General features: G+C 38.2%; 3 protein-coding genes across 3 annotated transcripts; 2 read left to right on the top strand and 1 right to left on the bottom strand.

Moving 5' to 3' along the window:
- Window positions 1-3142: 3142 nt before the first annotated feature.
- LOC117214132 (nuclear transcription factor Y subunit gamma-like) lies at window positions 3143-6035 on the bottom strand. Its single transcript, XM_033459964.1, has one exon. It carries the CDS (start codon window positions 4109-4111, stop codon window positions 3158-3160), a length of 954 nt encoding a protein of 317 aa, XP_033315855.1. The 5' UTR covers window positions 4112-6035; the 3' UTR covers window positions 3143-3157.
- A 4867-nt stretch (window positions 6036-10902) lies between these two features.
- On the top strand, window positions 10903-11447 carry LOC117214133 (omega-amidase NIT2-like). The gene is made up of 2 exons (XM_033459965.1): window positions 10903-11028; window positions 11116-11447. The coding sequence occupies exons 1-2, from the start codon at window positions 10944-10946 to the stop codon at window positions 11286-11288; spliced, it is 258 nt and encodes an 85-aa protein (XP_033315856.1). The 5' UTR covers window positions 10903-10943; the 3' UTR covers window positions 11289-11447.
- An 8905-nt stretch (window positions 11448-20352) lies between these two features.
- Window positions 20353-22323, top strand: LOC117214134 (nuclear transcription factor Y subunit gamma-like). The gene has a single exon (XM_033459966.1). The coding sequence runs from the start codon at window positions 21355-21357 to the stop codon at window positions 22306-22308; it is 954 nt and encodes a 317-aa protein (XP_033315857.1). The 5' UTR covers window positions 20353-21354; the 3' UTR covers window positions 22309-22323.
- The last annotated feature ends 2219 nt before the right edge of the window (window positions 22324-24542 follow it).

Below are 24542 nucleotides of genomic sequence, written 5' to 3'. Positions count from 1 at the left end.
CAAAAGGCCGTGTTTCAACATTTAATTTAGAATTGTACAGTCATTGTTGTTTCTTCTTTTCTTCTAACTTTATGTAGATTCTTACGTTAACAAAAATTGAGAAATTGATTAGTCGGATAATATAAGAATTTACATAAAGTTGGAGGAAGAAAAGAAACAACGACGAACGCACAATTTCAAATTAAATTTTGAAACCGGTCATTTGACCGGGTTTAGCAAGGCTAGCCTTAAGATAATAAATTCGCACTCTTATAAACCGATTTATAGAATACTGCTCCCACTATAGTAAAATGAAATATACTATAAATAGACGAAGAATTTCATATGTTGCTTAAAAACGTTTCTCGCAAAGAACCAATCTTTAATCTAAATATATATATATCCAAACTCCGGAATATACTCTGCCCGTTCCCAAATCTCATTCTATGCTAATTTGATTATCTGAAATCGCAGTGCACGAGTTTCAAGATCGACAGCTAATTTCGTCCGTGTCCAACCTTCATTATTCTCTTCTTCTCTGTTATTTGTTCTCGAAACAAAAGTTACGATACGTCTCTGTAGTTGCATACATTACAATGTTAACGGCTCGTTCTCCAACATTTCGAACAGCTTGAACAAATCTCGTTCCAATGGCCTGCCAATCAAGCCTAGTTGTGGAATAACGCAACACGCACAATATCAGCCGCATCTTCGTAGTTTGGTACATTAAAATAGTCAGTGGAATATAGTAGCATAGATTTGACTGCGAAATCCTGGGACACTCGATATAAGGAAAGGACCCTATCAAGGGAAGAACAAGATTCGAGTAAAACCTGATCGAACAGTAATATTCGTTGGAAAAACTTGTTAGATGGTAATATTTGCAGGAAAACATCGTCGCACAATTACGGTCACAAGGGAGACATGGTCACACGGTAACATTCGCAAGAAACTTTAATATGCCAATCACGCACAACGTCTGGATGCTTTAAGAAACAATGATCTTTCTATCTGCCGAAGAGCACACGACATTTTCCCACGCGAATCAAACTCGCCACGCGATAAAAGACCCGCCACTGGCCAAAAAACTGAGCGAAAGAAAAAGGACGGAATTAAAGAACCGAAGAGAAAACTCAAAACGGCGTGTCCGTTGAGGGTAATCACAGTGTTACGACCGTTCGCGGAGAGACGCGGTCGCGAGGAAAACGCGTCAGCGAGAGGCGTAAATTCTCGCTACGATTCGGTGAATCGACGCCGCGAAGTAGTCGTTCCCCTGTTTCGGTTAAGATAACAGAGGTGGTTAAATGAATATGACACAGCAGAGTAAGTTATATTTCACCGTTTATTCCAACAACTTATAACGAAGACAGTTACGCTGGTGCGTATGTACGAGATGAGTGAGTGACTGATCTATGGGTGTGTATACCCGGTTGCAGGATGTTGACCGTTCGAAGGATGTAAAATCAGTACTGTCTTGGGAGACGATGCTGTCTCGGAGGAAAGCTAAGGATGGGTGTGTCTAGCGCACGGGACCATCGGATTTGTTGGTGACGATTTTAGTTAGGAGAGTGAGGGAATAGGCTTCGTTGTTAATTGGTCACACGAAGGGTCTTAACCGCCCTCGAGAGAAAGTGGTTAGTGGGAGGAAAGTTGCAGCGTACGTGAGAAAAACTAACTTTCCCTTGTCACACCGTGGTAGACAATAGTCTTTGGAAATTCTTCGGAAACAGACGTTTGTTTGGTTTGAAGGACCTTTACTAGGAAATCTATGAGATTTATGGAAGGTACTTGAGACTGTTGAGGGTACGCAGTGAGTATCCGAAGACATCTGGTTGCCATCTTGCCCGCGGTGTGTGGCCTCGGCTAGGTAGAGTGTTACGCGACGTAACACACAGTGATTTGGCCGACGATTTCGGCCAATCTGCATAACTTAACGCGCGTTTCCATTCGCTAGTAATTAGAGTCGGCGATGCTTACTTTGTCTCGGTCGGCAACGAAAAAGATAAAAAAGAAATCCGATTGACCAACGATAAGGGAACTTCCGAGCAGAAACCACAGATCCCATCTCGAGGAGTATGTATCGTCTTTAACGAGCCTTATTTTCGCTTTCGAGTTGCGTGTCACGGGAGACGAGCATATCTATATTCCCTTTGTAACTTGATCCGCACTGCACTGTGTGTATTCGATAATATTTTTCGCGAACGTGCGTGCTGAATTTGCTGGGAGAATTATTAGATAAAACGGAGAATATTGCAATTTCTACACAAAGGGCGTGTCACGATCTTTCAGCTTGGTCACAAATTAATATAGCGTAGTCTATATAAAAAAAAATCTTACTAATAAAATTATTATACGATTTCCTGCGTGCACGACGCTCGAGGAATAAACGAAAGTGTAATTTTCATTTTCAAGGTTCGCGTCACGAAACATACGCATTTACGGATACATCTCACCACACAGTATCGTATTGTGATTGCAGACACGTGTTTGATCAGTAAAAACGGGACACGCGGTCGGTGAACGCTTGCACGTCAAGTACAGGATGTGAATTTTTGCGTTTCGTCCTCCAGGCCGCGTGAGAAGAAACACTAGACAGGCCTCTGATATATCGCACGGGATACGGGACACTGCGTTTGTTCCAGACGCACACAGATAGGCCACGCATGGACGAATGAGAACTTATATTCCGGCACAAGGATAATGATTGAGGATAGCGTCGCCAGATTATAGAAATTAATGGTAATCATCGTCCGACCGCGAATCCCGCGAATTCCCAGCTACCAGGAAAATGCTTATTTTTCTTTTCTTTATCAATACCTAAGTAAGTTTGAAAAGTTACATGTACAACAGCAACAATGTAAATATGGATGCTGTTGACATTTAGGAGGGAAAATGTCGATGACTATGAGAGTCCTCTTTCCATCATATGTATAGTTCGGATTAAAGGATATTTGTATCTCAACGTTTATTTGCACTTTTAGAAGTTTCTCTTTGTGTATTTTGTTTGACTTCCGGATTTTCAAAGATAACAGTATCTTAAGGATACAAACTTTAAACGTATATATTTTTCACACCTTGTTCGACCTTCGGGTTAAGTAAAGTACGGATTATGTACAAAGGTATTTAAAGCGTTATAAATCACAGATTTACCCAGCGTGGCATAAAACGAAAACTCAACTCACCAATGTCCTTGATACGAAGTCTTGACGAGTTTCACAGTGAAGAGGAACTGTATAGCGCACATGAGGAGACAGCAGAGGTTTAGGGAGAGGGCGAGTGCGCACAGCGCTAACGTCACCTCGTAGACAATCGTATACTCTTCCGGGCTGATCAGGCTACTCGGCGTCACCGTTAACGGTGAGATCTTCAGCAAGAAGATCAACGAGAGTAGCGCCAGTAACAACGACACTAGACACAATAAACCCAAACTGGTCAACGTCTCTTTCGCGCCAACCTCGTGGTCCTTGTGATTCCTTGACAGGGACGACGACCAGGAAGCGTTCAAGGGGTACGCCGTGGAACCGGGACCGGTTAACTGTCCCCCGGTAGTCGTACCCTGAAGAGCAGGTGCAGGCGAAGGTGTCGCCTGACTGGGTAATCTGGACAGTCTCGAGATATCAAATCCTCCATTCGCTTTAGGTCTGCTGTCCTGGTGCAGCGGCGCCGGGGATATCACCCCCAATGTAGTCGACAGATTATTATTATTGTTATTGTTATTCCCACCGGCAACAGGACTGACGCTGTTCACAGAATGCTTCGACGTGGACAACGTGGACAGATTAAGAGCGTGCGAGTGATTCAATCGTTGAGAAAGATTGTTCACGCTCAACTGAGAATGATTCAAAGGGTGTCTGTGAGTGGAAGATGGCGTGGTGGCAGCCTGATGCACGTTGGCTCTTTGATGGACCACCGAGTCGTAAACGTCGACTCCCCGTCCTTGGCTGCCCCCTGTCGTTCCACGAACGTTGCTGTTTTGGTTGTAATGATGGTGTTGCTGTTGATCCTGTTGGTGACCAGAATGATGGTGGTGGTGGTGGCCGCCGTGCAATGAGCCCGAGCTCGCCTGGTAGTCATTGTGCTGGTGCCTGGAGCCCGCTGACGACGGTTGCCCCGTCAGGATATGCTTCAGCATTAGTCGAGGCTGGAATGCCTGAGGAAGACTGCGCTTCTTCCTGCTCCTCTACATGGCGCTACGCGGGACTCGCTTCTGAGCACGTCTTTCTCGTTGGAGGTTTCTTCTTTCTTTTCTTTCCCAGTAGAATTTTTACACAATTCTTTCTCCCTTTTATCATTAAATTACCTGTAATTCTTAACGATCTTTAATCTTTGTCGCTTCTTCCCTATATATATATTTTTGTTTACTTTTCTCCGTAGCGAATTTTGTCTTTCTGACGCAGGATTAGGTTCCTGGACTTAGGGAGTTGCTACACGCCAGCTCCACCATGGCGACGGCATTCACTAGGCAGCCTAGATAGCCACCTTTCAGCTCACGCTTCGGGACACTTTTTTCGCTGAGATTCTCCGCGATGAGGCATGAAAGCAGAGACCACCGCCTGCGGAGGCATGATTATTCTATTGTTCCTTTTAACGAGTAATCGTTTTACTCGAGTCCTCTTACTAAACCGTAAGTACAAAATACTATTATACTTAGATAGGTACTTGGTCTCAAGAACCAACTTATTTTGGTCTTTCGATTAAGTTCTTAATTAAATGCTCAATTAGATATTCATAAATATATCTTCATAATATTTCCCTCATCTATTTCTTTGACATTCTAGCAACCTCGTTAAGACGTCCGCCACTTCAACTTCTATCTACAAGTGGCAAAAACTGAAGCTGACCTTCTTCATGGAGAAACATGCCGGAAATGGCATCCGCACGTGTGAATAATTATACTCAGTGTCCAGGTAGTTCTTTCGATCATCCGATAGAAGTCGTTTCTGTTTTTCAGAGTTCGTTCACGCCTCCAGAATGTAAAAATATCCAAGGAAGTACCATTAGGAAGCAATGAAATTCAGAGCTTCTGTGGTTATTCCTTTTTCTGATTGTTTCTTTTCTTTGCCCAAAATGGATGGTTTCTATATCAAATTGTTTATTCGTATTTTTTTTTTTAATATTCCTTGAGATTTTCAATCAACTCGATTTCGAATTTTTTAGCACCCGATCTTCTGGTTGACGTCGTTAAGAAAGAGGAACGAGTGCACAGGAAGCATGGTCGGCGTGAGCATGATTAGATCCGGTCTGCCCGATGACCTTGCCAGTGATAATAGCGGTTCGTTAAGGTGGTTGCAGTCTTGGTTTGCTTCTGTTTCGATTTCCAGCGAACTCGTCAGCCGGCATGGCTTCCGAGATGCTCCCTCTGAAACAAGTCGAAGGGAAATAATTAATGGACTCTCTGTTCGATTGTACGTGGATGACAAGCTGACCGTAAAAAGAAATATACAAATACGATTAGAAAATATAATCCGAACCCCTTTCGGTTTGATCTGAAGGTTTCTTTTTCTACACGGAACCAAAGATTCTTATCTGGTTTATGGTGAGCTAAGGAACTCTTTGAAAACAGCATTTATAACTTTCGAAAAAGAGACAGGTATTTCTTGCGCGAACAATTGAATAATTAATTCGTTCTCTAAATATCCTTATTTGTTGTTCCTAAAATACATAATGATTGGAAGCTTCTTACGGGAAGCGCAATCAGCCGCTGATATCATTGAAGTCGAAACGCCATTAAAACCATATTACGATTCGCATGCGACATGCTCCATTCATGAAAACACAAAAGCAATAAACAAGTACAAATCAACGAAATAAATCCTCCGAGAACGAGACGTTACAGGAATTATACCATTGCGAGGATACAAAAGACTTGCTCATGAGCTACTTCCTTCAAGTAGTCGAGCGGTGTATTTTCCGGTCGTTAACTTCCATATAATGGGATATTAAAGAGTACGGACACAACGCTGCTATTTTTCAACTGTTCATTATCAAATTACGCAGCGGGAATCGTTGCAACGACAAAACTGTAACGACTCGTACCTGCGTATCTTCCATTTAGCTACGGTAAACGCTGACTTGTCTGCGTTTTTTTTCACTTCCTCGTTACGGAAACCAGGAAAAGTGATTCACAATACAGTTTCTAACTGTACTTCTCGCGATTCTTTCTTAGAAACAAGCAATTGCTTCTTTTCAATTTCCTAAACCTATAATAAAACAGTCCATTCCTTGAATAGAAATTAACTTTAAAACTTTAGGCGCATACATTGTACGTATCGTATGTGTGTATTTTGATTTGAAAAGAAACGCGGCAAACGCCTTTGAAAAGACGTTAGGTTTTCAACACTTTAACTAACTTAATTCCACCGAGTCGTAAATCTGCTGCATCTCCAACATCTGAATATCCATCTTTTACAATGACTTGTTCTCCAACTTATTAAAATTACATCTCCCCCGTTGCACCGACCTTCTTTAAAGGTTCCCGCGGCAGGTTGAACCCGCATCACGTATCTTCCCTCTTCCTTCCACCCCTGTTCCCTTTCTCTTTCTATCGGACGGGAAGAGCGGGAACGCTTAAAACGCGCGAATCACGCGAGCGCCTCACGATTTGCGAAACATCATGTGAAAATCACCGATCCGATCTCCGTGCGCGCGGTGCACCGTGGGGGTAACGATTAAATCGACAGGATATACTTTATTGGCTATTCCGTTATTACAGGCTGTAGTTGGCGGGGAAATAGTCATTATGGATCGATGAACTCCATTGTAACAACGCACCTTCGAATTGCATCGGAAACACTTCTGTATTGCGTGCACCGTATAACCTATCATCGTCTGTTTAGGGTAAATCAGTGGATCGGAAGTTACGTTTCTATGTTTCTCGCCTGTCAGTATAACACTGTGCAAGAGATACAGCAAGATCCTAAAATCATTCGAGTACAAGTAGCGTAAAATGGTCGTTTAAATTTCAATAAATTAACTATTCATACGTTAATTGTACGCGGTCAGGATTAAAGGGTACGGCGATGGAGAAGATTTTGTTAGCTAGATGTTGAGTAAATAATCGAAGATGATAATTTTATAAATGTTTCGTATTTATGATGATGGAAAAGATTTAATTTGAGTTACGTTACGTTTGAATACGATAGACTTTTCCAAGAGTGGAGGATTTGTAGAGATAGTGGACGTAATAGTAGTATGATTTAATACTTGATGTGTCTTTTTTTTCTTTGACATATAGGTCACTGTGGGGAGTAATATTGATCTAGATATAACTATCTTTTCTGAGAAGTACGTATATGCTTATGGGAACTATGTTTGGTTAATCAATAGAGCCATTCTTTTGAGAAATTGAATCTAGAAGAACTCGACGATACTTTGCCTTGTTTCAATAGTACATCATTTTAAAGAAACGCCTGCGATTATAGTATATAATAGCACATAGGTATATGCAAAATTGCATTTTCAAATAATTAAATCAAAAATATAGGAATGTATCAATGGGAAGAATATTTGTTAAAGATCTTTCCGTTTTAATCAAATTCGTCCAACAACCCCATTCTCGCAAACATAAAATGAACGGTGCCTTTCTCAAAGAAACAAGAAGAAAATTGCTGTCGTTCTAAAGTTCTTCTCCATTGCTAAACTACCGTTCGTGTTTCTAGTTACACTCCAATTATTCGATTGTAAGAAGCAAGCAATCCCTCCATCCAAGGGCTAGATATAGTTTCTCGAGTAGTTCTCTTCAATACCGTTATATCGATGAACTGTTTTTGAATAAAGTTCACATTTATAAAGCAAACACAATAATATACGACAGGACAATTGTAATCGATAAATAACATTTTATTGGGATATTATAAGAAGCTAAGTTATCGAGTTCTAATTGTGAATATCAAGCGCTCGTCGTTCGAGGAGATTACCAATATTTTCTTCCTTAACATTATTAATTACGAAGTTTCGATACCGTTTATGACATTAAGATCTCTTGATAAAGTTGTATCGTTAAAATCTTACTGTTCCTAGGGAAAATATATAGTTAATATATATAGTTAAATATATATAGTTAAAACCGGAATATATATAGTTAAAACTTCCAGAGGAGCATCTCGCAGACAAATTATTGATTGTTAGTGTCGATTGACTGTAATCGATATTTGGTGCGTGAAGTTGTATGTTTCGCGAATCTGCGTTGATGCAGGGATTCTGTTGCAAATCATAAACTAAAGAGCCACTGGTCAAGCTGAAAGAGGTTCAATAAATCCAGTGTTAGTGTAATTTGACACTTTATGTGCACCGGGTGTATGCAAACAGAGTTTGATGTTCTGAACACCACGGTTGTAAGATTTTATTGAGACCCCAGTATTGTATCCGCACGGTGTGACCCTCTGTTGATAATTGCCCTCTCCACCAGCCGTTTAGTCTCATCTGTCTATCGTGTCTTACCGGCCAGGGGGTTTCCCTAACATCTGAGATATCAGATTTGCAACTCGGAGAGGACAGATAATTCGGAATATCCCAAAGAAGGGCAAGGTACTGGCCGAGCCCCAAATCACTTACGTAGAATTACTTACATAGAACAATCACTTACATAGAATTTTTTTTTCTTTTCTTTTCTTTTCTTTTTTATTTTCTTGATGAAATTATAATTAATTCTCACGTCGAGAATTTTCAGTTACTTTACTTAGTATTATGCAGTGTTAGCTGATTATTAATAATAAGTTAAGACTTATTATAGATAAATATAATTTACTCACATAGAATAAATTCATTTAATTAATTATGAGATTAATTCACTTACATAATTATGACATACAAGTAAATTTTATAACCACAAATTTTTAAATGTTATACTTTGAATCTGTTCTTACATTTAATTTTAATTTTAATTTAAAAAAAAACCTTACAGCCAGTACCTCTAAAATATTCGATAAAAATTCTGATGAAACATTAATTGAAACATCTAAACGCAACAGAGAATGGATATAATTATACAATTTTCCAATATTTCAACATTCATTCATGTACATCGATTTTTATTATCACATTTGTTTCATATCTGAAGAATATGTATTTGTTGGCATCAAAATATTCTCTGTTTCAATCCTTGGTCATTTTAGATCGAGACTTCAAAATCTTCTTGATTAAAATTCTTAAATTTTTTTAAATGAGAATCATTAATTAGAGGACAAAAAGTTGTTTCAATTATTTGAACATTCTGCTATTCATACAATAACATATTTCATTTTAAATTAAAACGAGAATAAATACTATTGTGTATAAATTTAATAGAACGACACACGTGATTTGTAGTCAACACTGTGACAGTTTGTGCAATTACTTTTTAATCGAGTGGAAACGAGAGCATTTTCAAATTTCTATTAACCAACAGTATTATCAATCAATTTTAACAATGATTGAAGGTTGCAAAATTAAATATAAAATGATTTATTAATAGCATACGTAGTGTTAAATTTGCAAACAAGCAGCGTATCTTTTAAGAATAATAAAGACACCAGAAAATAAAGATAATATTCTAATTACATTGCAAATTAATGAATAATTTAAGAAATGTATTTTTGTTATATTAATGTATCACAGATTCTAGGTAAAGTATTAATTTAATTTACTTATTACTTAGGAGATTGTATTTGAAATATAATTACAATTTGTAAGGTGTAATCAGCACACCTTTAAGCTAGTAGATATTTGGTAGCAGTTCTCAAGTCTTTGTGCAATATAGCACAATTGAGTTTAACCGAGTTTAATCCCTTTGACCAGCCAGCTTCCAATTTCATTTATGGCATAATCTCCTGACAATTTCATGCCCTTCAGAAGAAACACAATGTCCTATTATCGTTTTGTGATCGTTGAATATGATCACTCTAGCGTTTTAATCTCCTTTCTATGTATGATGCGGGTATACCGTTTTCTGTTGTTTTTAGATTCAAGTGACGAAAACTTATGAAATGATATTTTAAGTTTAAACTGATCAATTAATTTAATTAATTGATTTATTGTAGCAACAATGGTAAATTGTTTAAATAGAGAAAGAAATTTACAACGAAAAATGTATGAATGTAATATTTGAAATCTAAAATGATAGATTATTGTGCGAAAATAATAAAACTCGCAATGTCAGCACATGGTCTCATTAGAACGTGTTTAACGAGCGCAGCGTAGGCGTGAAAATGAAAACGTTGAGGCTCTCGTGGTGTAAAAAGGCTAAATTCCTCATAAAAATACAAGAAATGAGAGGGAACGTTCGCCCTTGAACACATAAAACAAAAAAAAAAAAAAATAGAAAAGGAAAAAAACCACAAATTTTAGTGAAGCTATTTTACTGAAACTTATTATATCATTTTAACAGCTATATATAAAACGTTGAATTATTTCCTCCTTCGCGCAGAGCAATTTTACTTCAAATTTCTAGCTTCAGAATGATAATAACGTATTTGTAATTATCAACAAGCTTTAAAAATATGGAATATTCAGCCAGATGAAATATAGGTAAAGTATTTAGAAGAAAAAAGATTGAAATGTTTTATGTAAAACGATTAAATTAAGTGGTTGAGTTTGAAAATTTGACTCGGTTTAATAATTCAATGGAAAAAATATTCGCCCTATGAAAAAAAATTCATGTTCCTGTCGATATATCGGCGAGGTGCTCCTCTACTTTCGACTGCTCTGCAATTCAAATGCAATACTCGAAGATACATGGCGAAAGAAATGGAAATTGAGTAATTTAAGGGAACCAATTACTCTCGCGTCGACGTAACTTCAAAATGTTTCACGTGTTGGTGTTTGCGAAATGAAGTTCGTCGTTATCCGATTAACACGCTTGCAGATGCGTTCTTTTTGTTGCAAAGTAAATGAACAAATTGTGAACAAATAATGTTTACAATTACATCAAAATCAATGTCCTAAACTTTACCAAGAATTATTAAAAGTCCCTGCGTATTGCTTACGTAATGTTGATATTGAGTAGTACCATACATAACCTCAACATTATGATACTTACAAACATCGCTAAACAAGTAGTGCGAACGATGTCGAGTAAGTATTCACTATGTAAAAAGTATTTATAGATAAAAAGTATGGGAAATATATAACCGAATGTATTTAACTTTTCCAACATTTTAGCATTTCGCTTGGCGTTGGTACAACTTGAAGTAAATGAAGTAAAACGCAAAAATGTAGAGCAGGCAGTTTCCTACATTTCTAGCGCAAAAGAGCACAATGCTGATATTATAGCTCTTCCTGAATGCTTTAATTCACCATATGGAATACGTAATAATTTGTTTTTTTTTCAATAATTTACTATGTGTGTAACAACTATATAGAAAAAGTAAAAGTAGACAAATTACCTTACCGTTTATACTTCCATAAAGATTGTGAATTGATTCGAGAATATAGGATTTCCCCATTTTCATGATTATCGTGATTTTTGTATAAATATATTTTTTAAGATACTAATAATTGGGTACTTATAAATTAGTATTATCAATTATTTTGCATTTATAATTCCGCCTCTAGTATAAGTGTTAATTGAAAACTAACTTTATGTTTCAAAAAGTACTAGCAAAGTCGTTGAGTAACAAGCCACTGATGCTAACACAAATAGCATTGTCGTAATTAAATATTTCTAAATATTCATTTTTCATTTTGAACCTGTAGAAACAATTTATTATATATACTATTAGCTAAGAAATTGCATATTTAATTAAATCGAAATATAAAACTTAGTTATTTTGATAATTTAGAAAATAAAAAACTGACAAACATTTCAATTTAATTTATGGTTGGAACAAAAGACAGTTATTTTTCATTAATTGAAATATTGCAATGCAGAGTACTTTCCTAAATACGGCGAGAGTATTCCTGATGGTGAAACGAGCGTTGCTTCATCGAACGCAGCTAAAGAAAACAACATCTATGTAGTTGGTGGTACGATGCCTGAAATAGAGGGCGATAAATTGTACAATACCTGTACTATTTTGGGTCCCGATGGAACTTTGATAGCAAGACACCGAAAGGTAAGTAATATATTCCTTTATGGCTTTGAATTTGAAAATATCGGGGTGAAGAAAGTGACTCTATCTAGGAATAATTTAGGAATATACATATGTACATACGTATACTATAACCAATTCTATAATTTACGGTTTATAAAATACGTTATGATACGGGAAACGCCCATTTTTGTTGTAATGTGTTTGTTGTTGTATAAATTTTTCACATACTTAAAATATTATTATACTTATTTTTTCTTAGCACCCGATCTTCTGGTTGACGTCGTTAAGAAAGAGGAACGAGTGCACAGGAAGCATGGTCGGCGTGAGCATGATTAGATCCGGTCTGCCCGATGACCTTGCCAGTGATAATAGCGGTTCGTTAAGGTGGTTGCAGTCTTGGTTTGCTTCTGTTTCGATTTCCAGCGAACTCGTCAGCCGGCATGGCTTCCGAGATGCTCCCCCTGAAACAAGTCGAAGGGAAATAATTAATGGACTCTCTGTTCGATTGTACGTGGATGACAAGCTGACCGTAAAAAGAAATATACAAATACGATTAGAAAATATAATCCGAACCCCTTTCGGTTTGATCTGAAGGTTTCTTTTTCTACACGGAACCAAAGATTCTTATCTGGTTTATGGTGAGCTAAGGAACTCTTTGAAAACAGCATTTATAACTTTCGAAAAAGAGACAGGTATTTCTTGCGCGAACAATTGAATAATTAATTCGTTCTCTAAATATCCTTATTTGTTGTTCCTAAAATACATAATGATTGGAAGCTTCTTACGGGAAGCGCAATCAGCCGCTGATATCATTGAAGTCGAAACGCCATTAAAACCATATTACGATTCGCATGCGACATGCTCCATTCATGAAAACACAAAAGCAATAAACAAGTACAAATCAACGAAATAAATCCTCCGAGAACGAGACGTTACAGGAATTATACCATTGCGAGGATACAAAAGACTTGCTCATGAGCTACTTCCTTCAAGTAGTCGAGCGGTGTATTTTCCGGTCGTTAACTTCCATATAATGGGATATTAAAGAGTACGGACACAACGCTGCTATTTTTCAACTGTTCATTATCAAATTACGCAGCGGGAATCGTTGCAACGACAAAACTGTAACGACTCGTACCTGCGTATCTTCCATTTAGCTACGGTAAACGCTGACTTGTCTGCGTTTTTTTTCACTTCCTCGTTACGGAAACCAGGAAAAGTGATTCACAATACAGTTTCTAACTGTACTTCTCGCGATTCTTTCTTAGAAACAAGCAATTGCTTCTTTTCAATTTCCTAAACCTATAATAAAACAGTCCATTCCTTGAATAGAAATTAACTTTAAAACTTTAGGCGCATACATTGTACGTATCGTATGTGTGTATTTTGATTTGAAAAGAAACGCGGCAAACGCCTTTGAAAAGACGTTAGGTTTTCAACACTTTAACTAACTTAATTCCACCGAGTCGTAAATCTGCTGCATCTCCAACATCTGAATATCCATCTTTTACAATGACTTGTTCTCCAACTTATTAAAATTACATCTCCCCCGTTGCACCGACCTTCTTTAAAGGTTCCCGCGGCAGGTTGAACCCGCATCACGTATCTTCCCTCTTCCTTCCACCCCTGTTCCCTTTCTCTTTCTATCGGACGGGAAGAGCGGGAACGCTTAAAACGCGCGAATCACGCGAGCGCCTCACGATTTGCGAAACATCACGTGAAAATCACCGATCCGATCTCCGTGCGCGCGGTGCACCGTGGGGGTAACGATTAAATCGACAGGATATACTTTATTGGCTATTCCGTTATTACAGGCTGTAGTTGGCGGGGAAATAGTCATTATGGATCGATGAACTCCATTGTAACAACGCACCTTCGAATTGCATCGGAAACACTTCTGTATTGCGTGCACCGTATAACCTATCATCGTCTGTTTAGGGTAAATCAGTGGATCGGAAGTTACGTTTCTATGTTTCTCGCCTGTCAGTATAACACTGTGCAAGAGATACAGCAAGATCCTAAAATCATTCGAGTACAAGTAGCGTAAAATGGTCGTTTAAATTTCAATAAATTAACTATTCATACGTTAATTGTACGCGGTCAGGATTAAAGGGTACGGCGATGGAGAAGATTTTGTTAGCTAGATGTTGAGTAAATAATCGAAGATGATAATTTTATAAATGTTTCGTATTTATGATGATGGAAAAGATTTAATTTGAGTTACGTTACGTTTGAATACGATAGACTTTTCCAAGAGTGGAGGATTTGTAGAGATAGTGGACGTAATAGTAGTATGATTTAATACTTGATGTGTCTTTTTTTTCTTTGACATATAGGTCACTGTGGGGAGTAATATTGATCTAGATATAACTATCTTTTCTGAGAAGTACGTATATGCTTATGGGAACTATGTTTGGTTAATCAATAGAGCCATTCTTTTGAGAAATTGAATCTAGAAGAACTCGACGATACTTTGCCTTGTTTCAATAGTACATCATTTTAAAGAAACGCCTGCGATTATAGTATATAATAGCACATAGGTATATGCAAAATTGCATTTTCAAATAATTAAATCAAAAATATAGGAATGTATCAATGGGAAGAATATTTGTTAAAGATCTTTCCGTTTTAATCAAATTCGTCCAACAACCCCATTCTCGCAAACATAAAATGAACGGTGCCTTTCTCAAAGAAACAAGAAGAAAATTGCTGTCGTTCTAAAGTTCTTCTCCATTGCTAAACTACCGTTCGTGTTTCTAGTTACACTCCAATTATTCGATTGTAAGAAGCAAGCAATCCCTCCATCCAAGGGCTAGATATAGTTTCTCGAGTAGTTCTCTTCAATACCGTTATATCGATGAACTGTTTTTGAATAAAGTTCACATTTATAAAGCAAACACAATAATATACGACAGGACAATTGTAATCGATAAATAACATTTTATTGGGATATTATAAGAAGCTAAGTTATCGAGTTCTAATTGTGAATATCAAGCGCTCGTCGTTCGAGGAGATTACCAATATTTTCTTCCTTAACATTATTAATTACGAAGTTTCGATACCGTTTATGACATTAAGATCTCTTGATAAAGTTGTATCGTTAAAATCTTACTGTTCCTAGGGAAAATATATAGTTAATATATATAGTTAAATATATATAGTTAAAACCGGAATATATATAGTTAAAACTTCCAGAGGAGCATCTCGCAGACAAATTATTGATTGTTAGTGTCGATTGACTGTAATCGATATTTGGTGCGTGAAGTTGTATGTTTCGCGAATCTGCGTTGATGCAGGGATTCTGTTGCAAATCATAAACTAAAGAGCCACTGGTCAAGCTGAAAGAGGTTCAATAAATCCAGTGTTAGTGTAATTTGACACTTTATGTGCACCGGGTGTATGCAAACAGAGTTTGATGTTCTGAACACCACGGTTGTAAGATTTTATTGAGACCCCAGTATTGTATCCGCACGGTGTGACCCTCTGTTGATAATTGCCCTCTCCACCAGCCGTTTAGTCTCATCTGTCTATCGTGTCTTACCGGCCAGGGGGTTTCCCTAACATCTGAGATATCAGATTTGCAACTCGGAGAGGACAGATAATTCGGAATATCCCAAAGAAGGGCAAGGTACTGGCCGAGCCCCAAATCACTTACGTAGAATTACTTACATAGAACAATCACTTACATAGAATTTTTTTTTCTTTTCTTTTCTTTTCTTTTTTATTTTCTTGATGAAATTATAATTAATTCTCACGTCGAGAATTTTCAGTTACTTTACTTAGTATTATGCAGTGTTAGCTGATTATTAATAATAAGTTAAGACTTATTATAGATAAATATAATTTACTCACATAGAATAAATTCATTTAATTAATTATGAGATTAATTCACTTACATAATTATGACATACAAGTAAATTTTATAACCACAAATTTTTAAATGTTATACTTTGAATCTGTTCTTACATTTAATTTTAATTTTAATTTAAAAAAAAACCTTACAGCCAGTACCTCTAAAATATTCGATAAAAATTCTGATGAAACATTAATTGAAACATCTAAACGCAACAGAGAATGGATATAATTATACAATTTTCCAATATTTCAACATTCATTCATGTACATCGATTTTTATTATCACATTTGTTTCATATCTGAAGAATATGTATTTGTTGGCATCAAAATATTCTCTGTTTCAATCCTTGGTCATTTTAGATCGAGACTTCAAAATCTTCTTGATTAAAATTCTTAAATTTTTTTAAATGAGAATCATTAATTAGAGGACAAAAAGTTGTTTCAATTATTTGAACATTCTGCTATTCATACAATAACATATTTCATTTTAAATTAAAACGAGAATAAATACTATTGTGTATAAATTTAATAGAACGACACACGTGATTTGTAGTCAACACTGTGACAGTTTGTGCAATTACTTTTTAATCGAGTGGAAACGAGAGCATTTTCAAATTTCTATTAACCAACAGTATTATCAATCAATTTTAACAATGATTGAAGGTTGCAAAATTAAATATAAAATGATTTATTAATAGCATACGTAGTGTTAAATTTGCAAACAAGCAGCGTATCTTTTAAGAATAATAAAGACACCAGAAAATAAAGATAATATTCTAATTACATTGCAAATTAATGAATAATTTAAGAAATGTATTTTTGTTATATTAATGTATCACAGATTCTAGGTAAAGTATTAATTTAATTTACTTATTACTTAGGAGATTGTATTTGAAATATAATTACAATTTGTAAGGTGTAATCAGCACACCTTTTTATTAATAATCAGCTAACACTGCATAATACTAAGTAAATTAACTGAAAATTCTCGACGTGAGAATTAATTATAATTTCATCAAGAAAATAAAAAAGAAAAGAAAAGAAAAGAAAAAAAAAATTCTATGTAAGTGATTGTTCTATGTAAGTAATTCTACGTAAGTGATTTGGGGCTCGGCCAGTACCTTGCCCTTCTTTGGGATATTCCGAATTATCTGTCCTCTCCGAGCTGCAAATCTGATATCTCAGATGTTAGGGAAACCCCCTGGCCGGTAAGACACGATAGACAGATGAGACTAAACGGCTGGTGGAGAGGGCAATTATCAACAGAGGGTCACACCGTGCGGATACAATACTGGGGTCTCAATAAAATCTTACAACCGTGGTGTTCAGAACATCAAACTCTGTTTGCATACACCCGGTGCACATAAAGTGTCAAATTACACTAACACTGGATTTATTGAACCTCTTTCAGCTTGACCAGTGGCTCTTTAGTTTATGATTTGCAACAGAATCCCTGCATCAACGCAGATTCGCGAAACATACAACTTCACGCACCAAATATCGATTACAGTCAATCGACACTAACAATCAATAATTTGTCTGCGAGATGCTCCTCTGGAAGTTTTAACTATATATATTCCGGTTTTAACTATATATATTTAACTATATATATTAACTATATATTTTCCCTAGGAACAGTAAGATTTTAACGATACAACTTTATCAAGAGATCTTAATGTCATAAACGGTATCGAAACTTCGTAATTAATAATGTTAAGGAAGAAAATATTGGTAATCTCCTCGAACGACGAGCGCTTGATATTCACAATTAGAACTCGATAACTTAGCTTCTTATAATATCCCAATAAAATGTTATTTATCGATTACAATTGTCCTCTCGTATATTATTGTGTTTGCTTTATAAATGTGAACTTTATTCAAAAAGAGTTCATCGATATAACGGTATTGAAGAGAACTACTCGAGAAACTATATCTAGCCCTTGGATGGAGGGATTGCTTGCTTCTTACAATCGAATAATTGGAGTGTAACTAGAAACACGAACGGTAGTTTAGCAATGGAGAAGAACTTTAGAACGACAGCAATTTTCTTCTTGTTTCTTTGAGAAAGGCACCGTTCATTTTATGTTTGCGAGAATGGGGTTGTTGGACGAATTTGATTAAAAAGGAAAGATCTTTAACAAATATTCTTCCCATTGATACATTCCTATATTTTTGATTTAATTATTTGAAAATGCAATTTTGCATATACCTATGTGCTATTATATACTATAATCGCAGGCGTTTCTTTAAAATGATGTACTATTGAAACAAGGCAAAGTATCGTCGAGTTCTTCTAGATTCAATTTCTCAAAAGAATGGCTCTATTGATTAACCAAACATAGTTCCCATAAGCATATACGTACTTCTCAGAAAAGATAGTTATATCTAGATCAATATTACTCCCCACAGTGACCTATATGTCAAAGAAAAAAAAGACACATCAAGTATTAAATCATACTACTATTACGTCCACTATCTCTACAAATCCTCCACTCTTGGAAAAGTCTATCTTATTCAAACGTAACGTAACTCAAATTAAATCTTTTCCATCATCATAAATACGAAACATTTATAAAATTATCATCTTCGATTATTTACTCAACATCTAGCTAACAAAATCTTCTCCATCGCCGTACCCCTTAATCCTGACCGCGTACAATTAACGTATGAATAGTTAATTTATTGAAATTTAAACGACCATTTTACGCTACTTGTACTCGAATGATTTTAGGATCTTGCTGTATCTCTTGCACAGTGTTATACTGACAGGCGAGAAACATAGAAACGTAACTTCCGATCCACTGATTTACCCTAAACAGACGATGATAGGTTATACGGTGCACGCAATACAGAAGCGTTTCCGATGCAATTCGAAGGTGCGTTGTTACAATGGAGTTCATCGATCCATAATGACTATTTCCCCGCCAACTACAGCCTGTAATAACGGAATAGCCAATAAAGTATATCCTGTCGATTTAATCGTTACCCCCACGGTGCACCGCGCGCACGGAGATCGGATCGGTGATTTTCACATGATGTTTCGCAAATCGTGAGGCGCTCGCGTGATTCGCGCGTTTTAAGCGTTCCCGCTCTTCCCGTCCGATAGAAAGAGAAAGGGAACAGGGGTGGAAGGAAGAGGGAAGATACGTGATGCGGGTTCAACCTGCCGCGGGAACCTTTAAAGAAGGTCTGTGCAACGGGGGAGATGTAATTTTAATAAGTTGGAGAATAAGTCATTGTAAAAGATGGATATTCAGATGTTGGAGATGCAGCAGATTTACGACTCGCTGGAATTAAGTTAGTTAAGGTGTTGAAAACCTAACGTCTTTTCAAAGGCGTTTGCCGCGTTTCTTTTCAAATCAAAATACATACATACGATACGTACAATGTATGCGCCTAAAGTTTTAAAGTTAATTTCTATTCAAGGAATGGACTGTTTTATTATAGGTTTAGGAAATTGAAAAGAAGCAATTGCTTGTTTCTAAGAAAGAATCGCGAGAAGTACAGTTAGAAACTGTATTGTGAATCACTTTTCCTGGTTTCCGTAACGAGGAAGTGAAAAAAAACGCAGACAAGTCAGCGTTTACCGTAGCTAAATGGAAGATACGCAGGTACGAGTCGTTACAGTTTTGTCGTTGCAACGATTCCCGCTGCGTAATTTGATAATGAACAGTTGAAAAATAGCAGCGTTGTGTCCGTACTCTTTAATATCCCATTATATGGAAGTTAACGACCGGAAAATACACCGCTCGACTACTTGAAGGAAGTAGCTCATGAGCAAGTCTTTTGTATCCTCGCAATGGTATAATTCCTGTAACGTCTCGTTCTCGGAGGATTTATTTCGTTGATTTGTACTTGTTTATTGCTTTTGTGTTTTCATGAATGGAGCATGTCGCATGCGAATCGTAATATGGTTTTAATGGCGTTTCGACTTCAATGATATCAGCGGCTGATTGCGCTTCCCGTAAGAAGCTTCCAATCATTATGTATTTTAGGAACAACAAATAAGGATATTTAGAGAACGAATTAATTATTCAATTGTTCGCGCAAGAAATACCTGTCTCTTTTTCGAAAGTTATAAATGCTGTTTTCAAAGAGTTCCTTAGCTCACCATAAACCAGATAAGAATCTTTGGTTCCGTGTAGAAAAAGAAACCTTCAGATCAAACCGAAAGGGGTTCGGATTATATTTTCTAATCGTATTTGTATATTTCTTTTTACGGTCAGCTTGTCATCCACGTACAATCGAACAGAGAGTCCATTAATTATTTCCCTTCGACTTGTTTCAGGGGGAGCATCTCGGAAGCCATGCCGGCTGACGAGTTCGCTGGAAATCGAAACAGAAGCAAACCAAGACTGCAACCACCTTAACGAACCGCTATTATCACTGGCAAGGTCATCGGGCAGACCGGATCTAATCATGCTCACGCCGACCATGCTTCCTGTGCACTCGTTCCTCTTTCTTAACGACGTCAACCAGAAGATCGGGTGCTAAGAAATTCGAAATCGAGTTGATTGAAAATCTCAAGGAATATTAAAAAAAATACGAATAAACAATTTGATATAGAAATCATCCATTTTGGGCAAAGAAAAGAAACAATCAGAAAAAGGAATAACCACAGAAGCTCTGAATTTCATTGCTTCCTAATGGTACTTCCTTGGATATTTTTACATTCTGGAGGCGTGAACGAACTCTGAAAAACAGAAACGACTTCTATCGGATGATCGAAAGAACTACCTGGACACTGAGTATAATTATTCACACGTGCGGATGCCATTTCCGGCATGTTTCTCCATGAAGAAGGTCAGCTTCAGTTTTTGCCACTTGTAGATAGAAGTTGAAGTGGCGGACGTCTTAACGAGGTTGCTAGAATGTCAAAGAAATAGATGAGGGAAATATTATGAAGATATATTTATGAATATCTAATTGAGCATTTAATTAAGAACTTAATCGAAAGACCAAAATAAGTTGGTTCTTGAGACCAAGTACCTATCTAAGTATAATAGTCTTTTGTACTTACGGTTTAGTAAGAGGACACGAGTAAAACGATTACTCGTTAAAAGGAACAATAGAATAATCATGCCTCCGCAGACGGTGGTCTCTGCTTTCATGCCTCATCGCGGAGAATCTCAGCGAAAAAAGTGTCCCGAAGCGTGAGCTGAAAGGTGGCTATCTAGGCTGCCTAGTGAATGCCGTCGCCATGGTGGAGCTGGCGTGTAGCAACTCCCTAAGTCCAGGAACCTAATCCTGCGTCAGAAAGACAAAATTCGCTACGGAGAAAAGTAAACAAAAATATATATATAGGGAAGAAGCGACAAAGATTAAAGATCGTTAAGAATTACAGGTAATTTAATGATAAAAGGGAGAAAGAATTGTGTAAAAATTCTACTGGGAAAGAAAAGAAAGAAGACACCTCCAACGAGAAAGACGTGCTCAGAAGCGAGTCCCGCGTAGCGCCATGTAGAGGAGCAGGAAGAAGCGCAGTCTTCCTCAGGCATTCCAGCGTCGAGTAATGCTGAAGCATATCCTGATGGGGCAACCGTCGTCAGCGGGCTCCAGGCACCAGCACAATGACTACCAGGCGAGCTCGGGCTCGTTGCACGGCGGCCACCACCACCACCATCATTCTGGTCACCAACAGGATCAACAGCAACACCATCATTACAACCAAAACAGCAACGTTCGTGGAACGACAGGGGGCAGCCAAGGACGGGGAGTCGACGTTTACGACTCGGTGGTCCATCAAAGAGCCAACGTGCATCAGGCTGCCACCACGCCATCTTCCACTCACAGACACCCTTTGAATCATTCTCAGTTGAGCGTGAACAATCTTTCTCAACGATTGAATCACTCGCACGCTCTTAATCTGTCCACGTTGTCCACGTCGAAGCATTCTGTGAACAGCGTCAGTCCTGTTGCCGGTGGGAATAACAATAACAATAATAATAATCTGTCGACTACATTGGGGGTGATATCCCCGGCGCCGCTGCACCAGGACAGCAGACCTAAAGCGAATGGAGGCTTTGATATCTCGAGACTGTCCAGATTACCCAGTCAGGCGACACCTTCGCCTGCACCTGCTCTTCAGGGTACGACTACCGGGGGACAGTTAACCGGTCCCGGTTCCACGGCGTACCCCTTGAACGCTTCCTGGTCGTCGTCCCTGTCAAGGAATCACAAGGACCACGAGGTTGGCGCGAAAGAGACGTTGACCAGTTTGGGTTTATTGTGTCTAGTGTCGTTGTTACTGGCGCTACTCTCGTTGATCTTCTTGCTGAAGATCTCACCGTTAACGGTGACGCCGAGTAGCCTGATCAGCCCGGAAGAGTATACGATTGTCTACGAGGTGACGTTAGCGCTGTGCGCACTCGCCCTCTCCCTAAACCTCTGCTGTCTCCTCATGTGCGCTATACAGTTCCTCTTCACTGTGAAACTCGTCAAGACTTCGTATCAAGGACATTGGTGAGTTGAGTTTTCGTTTTATGCCACGCTGGGTAAATCTGTGATTTATAACGCTTTAAATACCTTTGTACATAATCCGTACTTTACTTAACCCGAAGGTCGAACAAGGTGTGAAAAATATATACGTTTAAAGTTTGTATCCTTAAGATACTGTTATCTTTGAAAATCCGGAAGTCAAACAAAATACACAAAGAGAAACTTCTAAAAGTGCAAATAAACGTTGAGATACAAATATCCTTTAATCCGAACTATACATATGATGGAAAGAGGACTCTCATAGTCATCGACATTTTCCCTCCTAAATGTCAACAGCATCCATATTTACATTGTTGCTGTTGTACATGTAACTTTTCAAACTTACTTAGGTATTGATAAAGAAAAGAAAAATAAGCATTTTCCTGGTAGCTGGGAATTCGCGGGATTCGCGGTCGAACGATGATTACCATTAATTTCTATAATCTGGCGACGCTATCCTCAATCATTATCCTTGTGCCGGAATATAAGTTCTCATTCGTCCATGCGTGGCCTATCTGTGTGCGTCTGGAACAAACGCAGTGTCCCGTATCCCGTGCGATATATCAGAGGCCTGTCTAGTGTTTCTTCTCACGCGGCCTGGAGGACGAAACGCAAAAATTCACATCCTGTACTTGACGTGCAAGCGTTCACCGACCGCGTGTCCCGTTTTTACTGATCAAACACGTGTCTGCAATCACAATACGATACTGTGTGGTGAGATGTATCCGTAAATGCGTATGTTTCGTGACGCGAACCTTGAAAATGAAAATTACACTTTCGTTTATTCCTCGAGCGTCGTGCACGCAGGAAATCGTATAATAATTTTATTAGTAAGATTTTTTTTATATAGACTACGCTATATTAATTTGTGACCAAGCTGAAAGATCGTGACACGCCCTTTGTGTAGAAATTGCAATATTCTCCGTTTTATCTAATAATTCTCCCAGCAAATTCAGCACGCACGTTCGCGAAAAATATTATCGAATACACACAGTGCAGTGCGGATCAAGTTACAAAGGGAATATAGATATGCTCGTCTCCCGTGACACGCAACTCGAAAGCGAAAATAAGGCTCGTTAAAGACGATACATACTCCTCGAGATGGGATCTGTGGTTTCTGCTCGGAAGTTCCCTTATCGTTGGTCAATCGGATTTCTTTTTTATCTTTTTCGTTGCCGACCGAGACAAAGTAAGCATCGCCGACTCTAATTACTAGCGAATGGAAACGCGCGTTAAGTTATGCAGATTGGCCGAAATCGTCGGCCAAATCACTGTGTGTTACGTCGCGTAACACTCTACCTAGCCGAGGCCACACACCGCGGGCAAGATGGCAACCAGATGTCTTCGGATACTCACTGCGTACCCTCAACAGTCTCAAGTACCTTCCATAAATCTCATAGATTTCCTAGTAAAGGTCCTTCAAACCAAACAAACGTCTGTTTCCGAAGAATTTCCAAAGACTATTGTCTACCACGGTGTGACAAGGGAAAGTTAGTTTTTCTCACGTACGCTGCAACTTTCCTCCCACTAACCACTTTCTCTCGAGGGCGGTTAAGACCCTTCGTGTGACCAATTAACAACGAAGCCTATTCCCTCACTCTCCTAACTAAAATCGTCACCAACAAATCCGATGGTCCCGTGCGCTAGACACACCCATCCTTAGCTTTCCTCCGAGACAGCATCGTCTCCCAAGACAGTACTGATTTTACATCCTTCGAACGGTCAACATCCTGCAACCGGGTATACACACCCATAGATCAGTCACTCACTCATCTCGTACATACGCACCAGCGTAACTGTCTTCGTTATAAGTTGTTGGAATAAACGGTGAAATATAACTTACTCTGCTGTGTCATATTCATTTAACCACCTCTGTTATCTTAACCGAAACAGGGGAACGACTACTTCGCGGCGTCGATTCACCGAATCGTAGCGAGAATTTACGCCTCTCGCTGACGCGTTTTCCTCGCGACCGCGTCTCTCCGCGAACGGTCGTAACACTGTGATTACCCTCAACGGACACGCCGTTTTGAGTTTTCTCTTCGGTTCTTTAATTCCGTCCTTTTTCTTTCGCTCAGTTTTTTGGCCAGTGGCGGGTCTTTTATCGCGTGGCGAGTTTGATTCGCGTGGGAAAATGTCGTGTGCTCTTCGGCAGATAGAAAGATCATTGTTTCTTAAAGCATCCAGACGTTGTGCGTGATTGGCATATTAAAGTTTCTTGCG

Source organism: Bombus bifarius, unplaced genomic scaffold (genome assembly GCF_011952205.1).
Source record: "Bombus bifarius isolate JDL3187 unplaced genomic scaffold, Bbif_JDL3187 scf7180000009170_frag, whole genome shotgun sequence".
Lineage (NCBI taxonomy): Eukaryota > Metazoa > Arthropoda > Insecta > Hymenoptera > Apidae > Bombus > Bombus bifarius.
The sequence above is the reverse complement of the archived record's forward strand: the minus strand, read 5'-3'. Positions and strand labels throughout refer to the sequence as shown.

Coding starts and splice junctions, on each gene's coding strand:
- LOC117214132 (XM_033459964.1), bottom strand. CDS start 4,111: ATGCTGAAGCATATCCTGACGGGGCAACCGTCGTCAGCGGGCTCCAGG.
- LOC117214133 (XM_033459965.1), top strand. CDS start 10,944: ATGTTGATATTGAGTAGTACCATACATAACCTCAACATTATGATACTT. Junction 11,029..11,115: donor AGTAGTGCGAACGATGTCGA/GTAAGTATTCAC, acceptor CCAACATTTTAG/CATTTCGCTTGGCGTTGGTA.
- LOC117214134 (XM_033459966.1), top strand. CDS start 21,355: ATGCTGAAGCATATCCTGATGGGGCAACCGTCGTCAGCGGGCTCCAGG.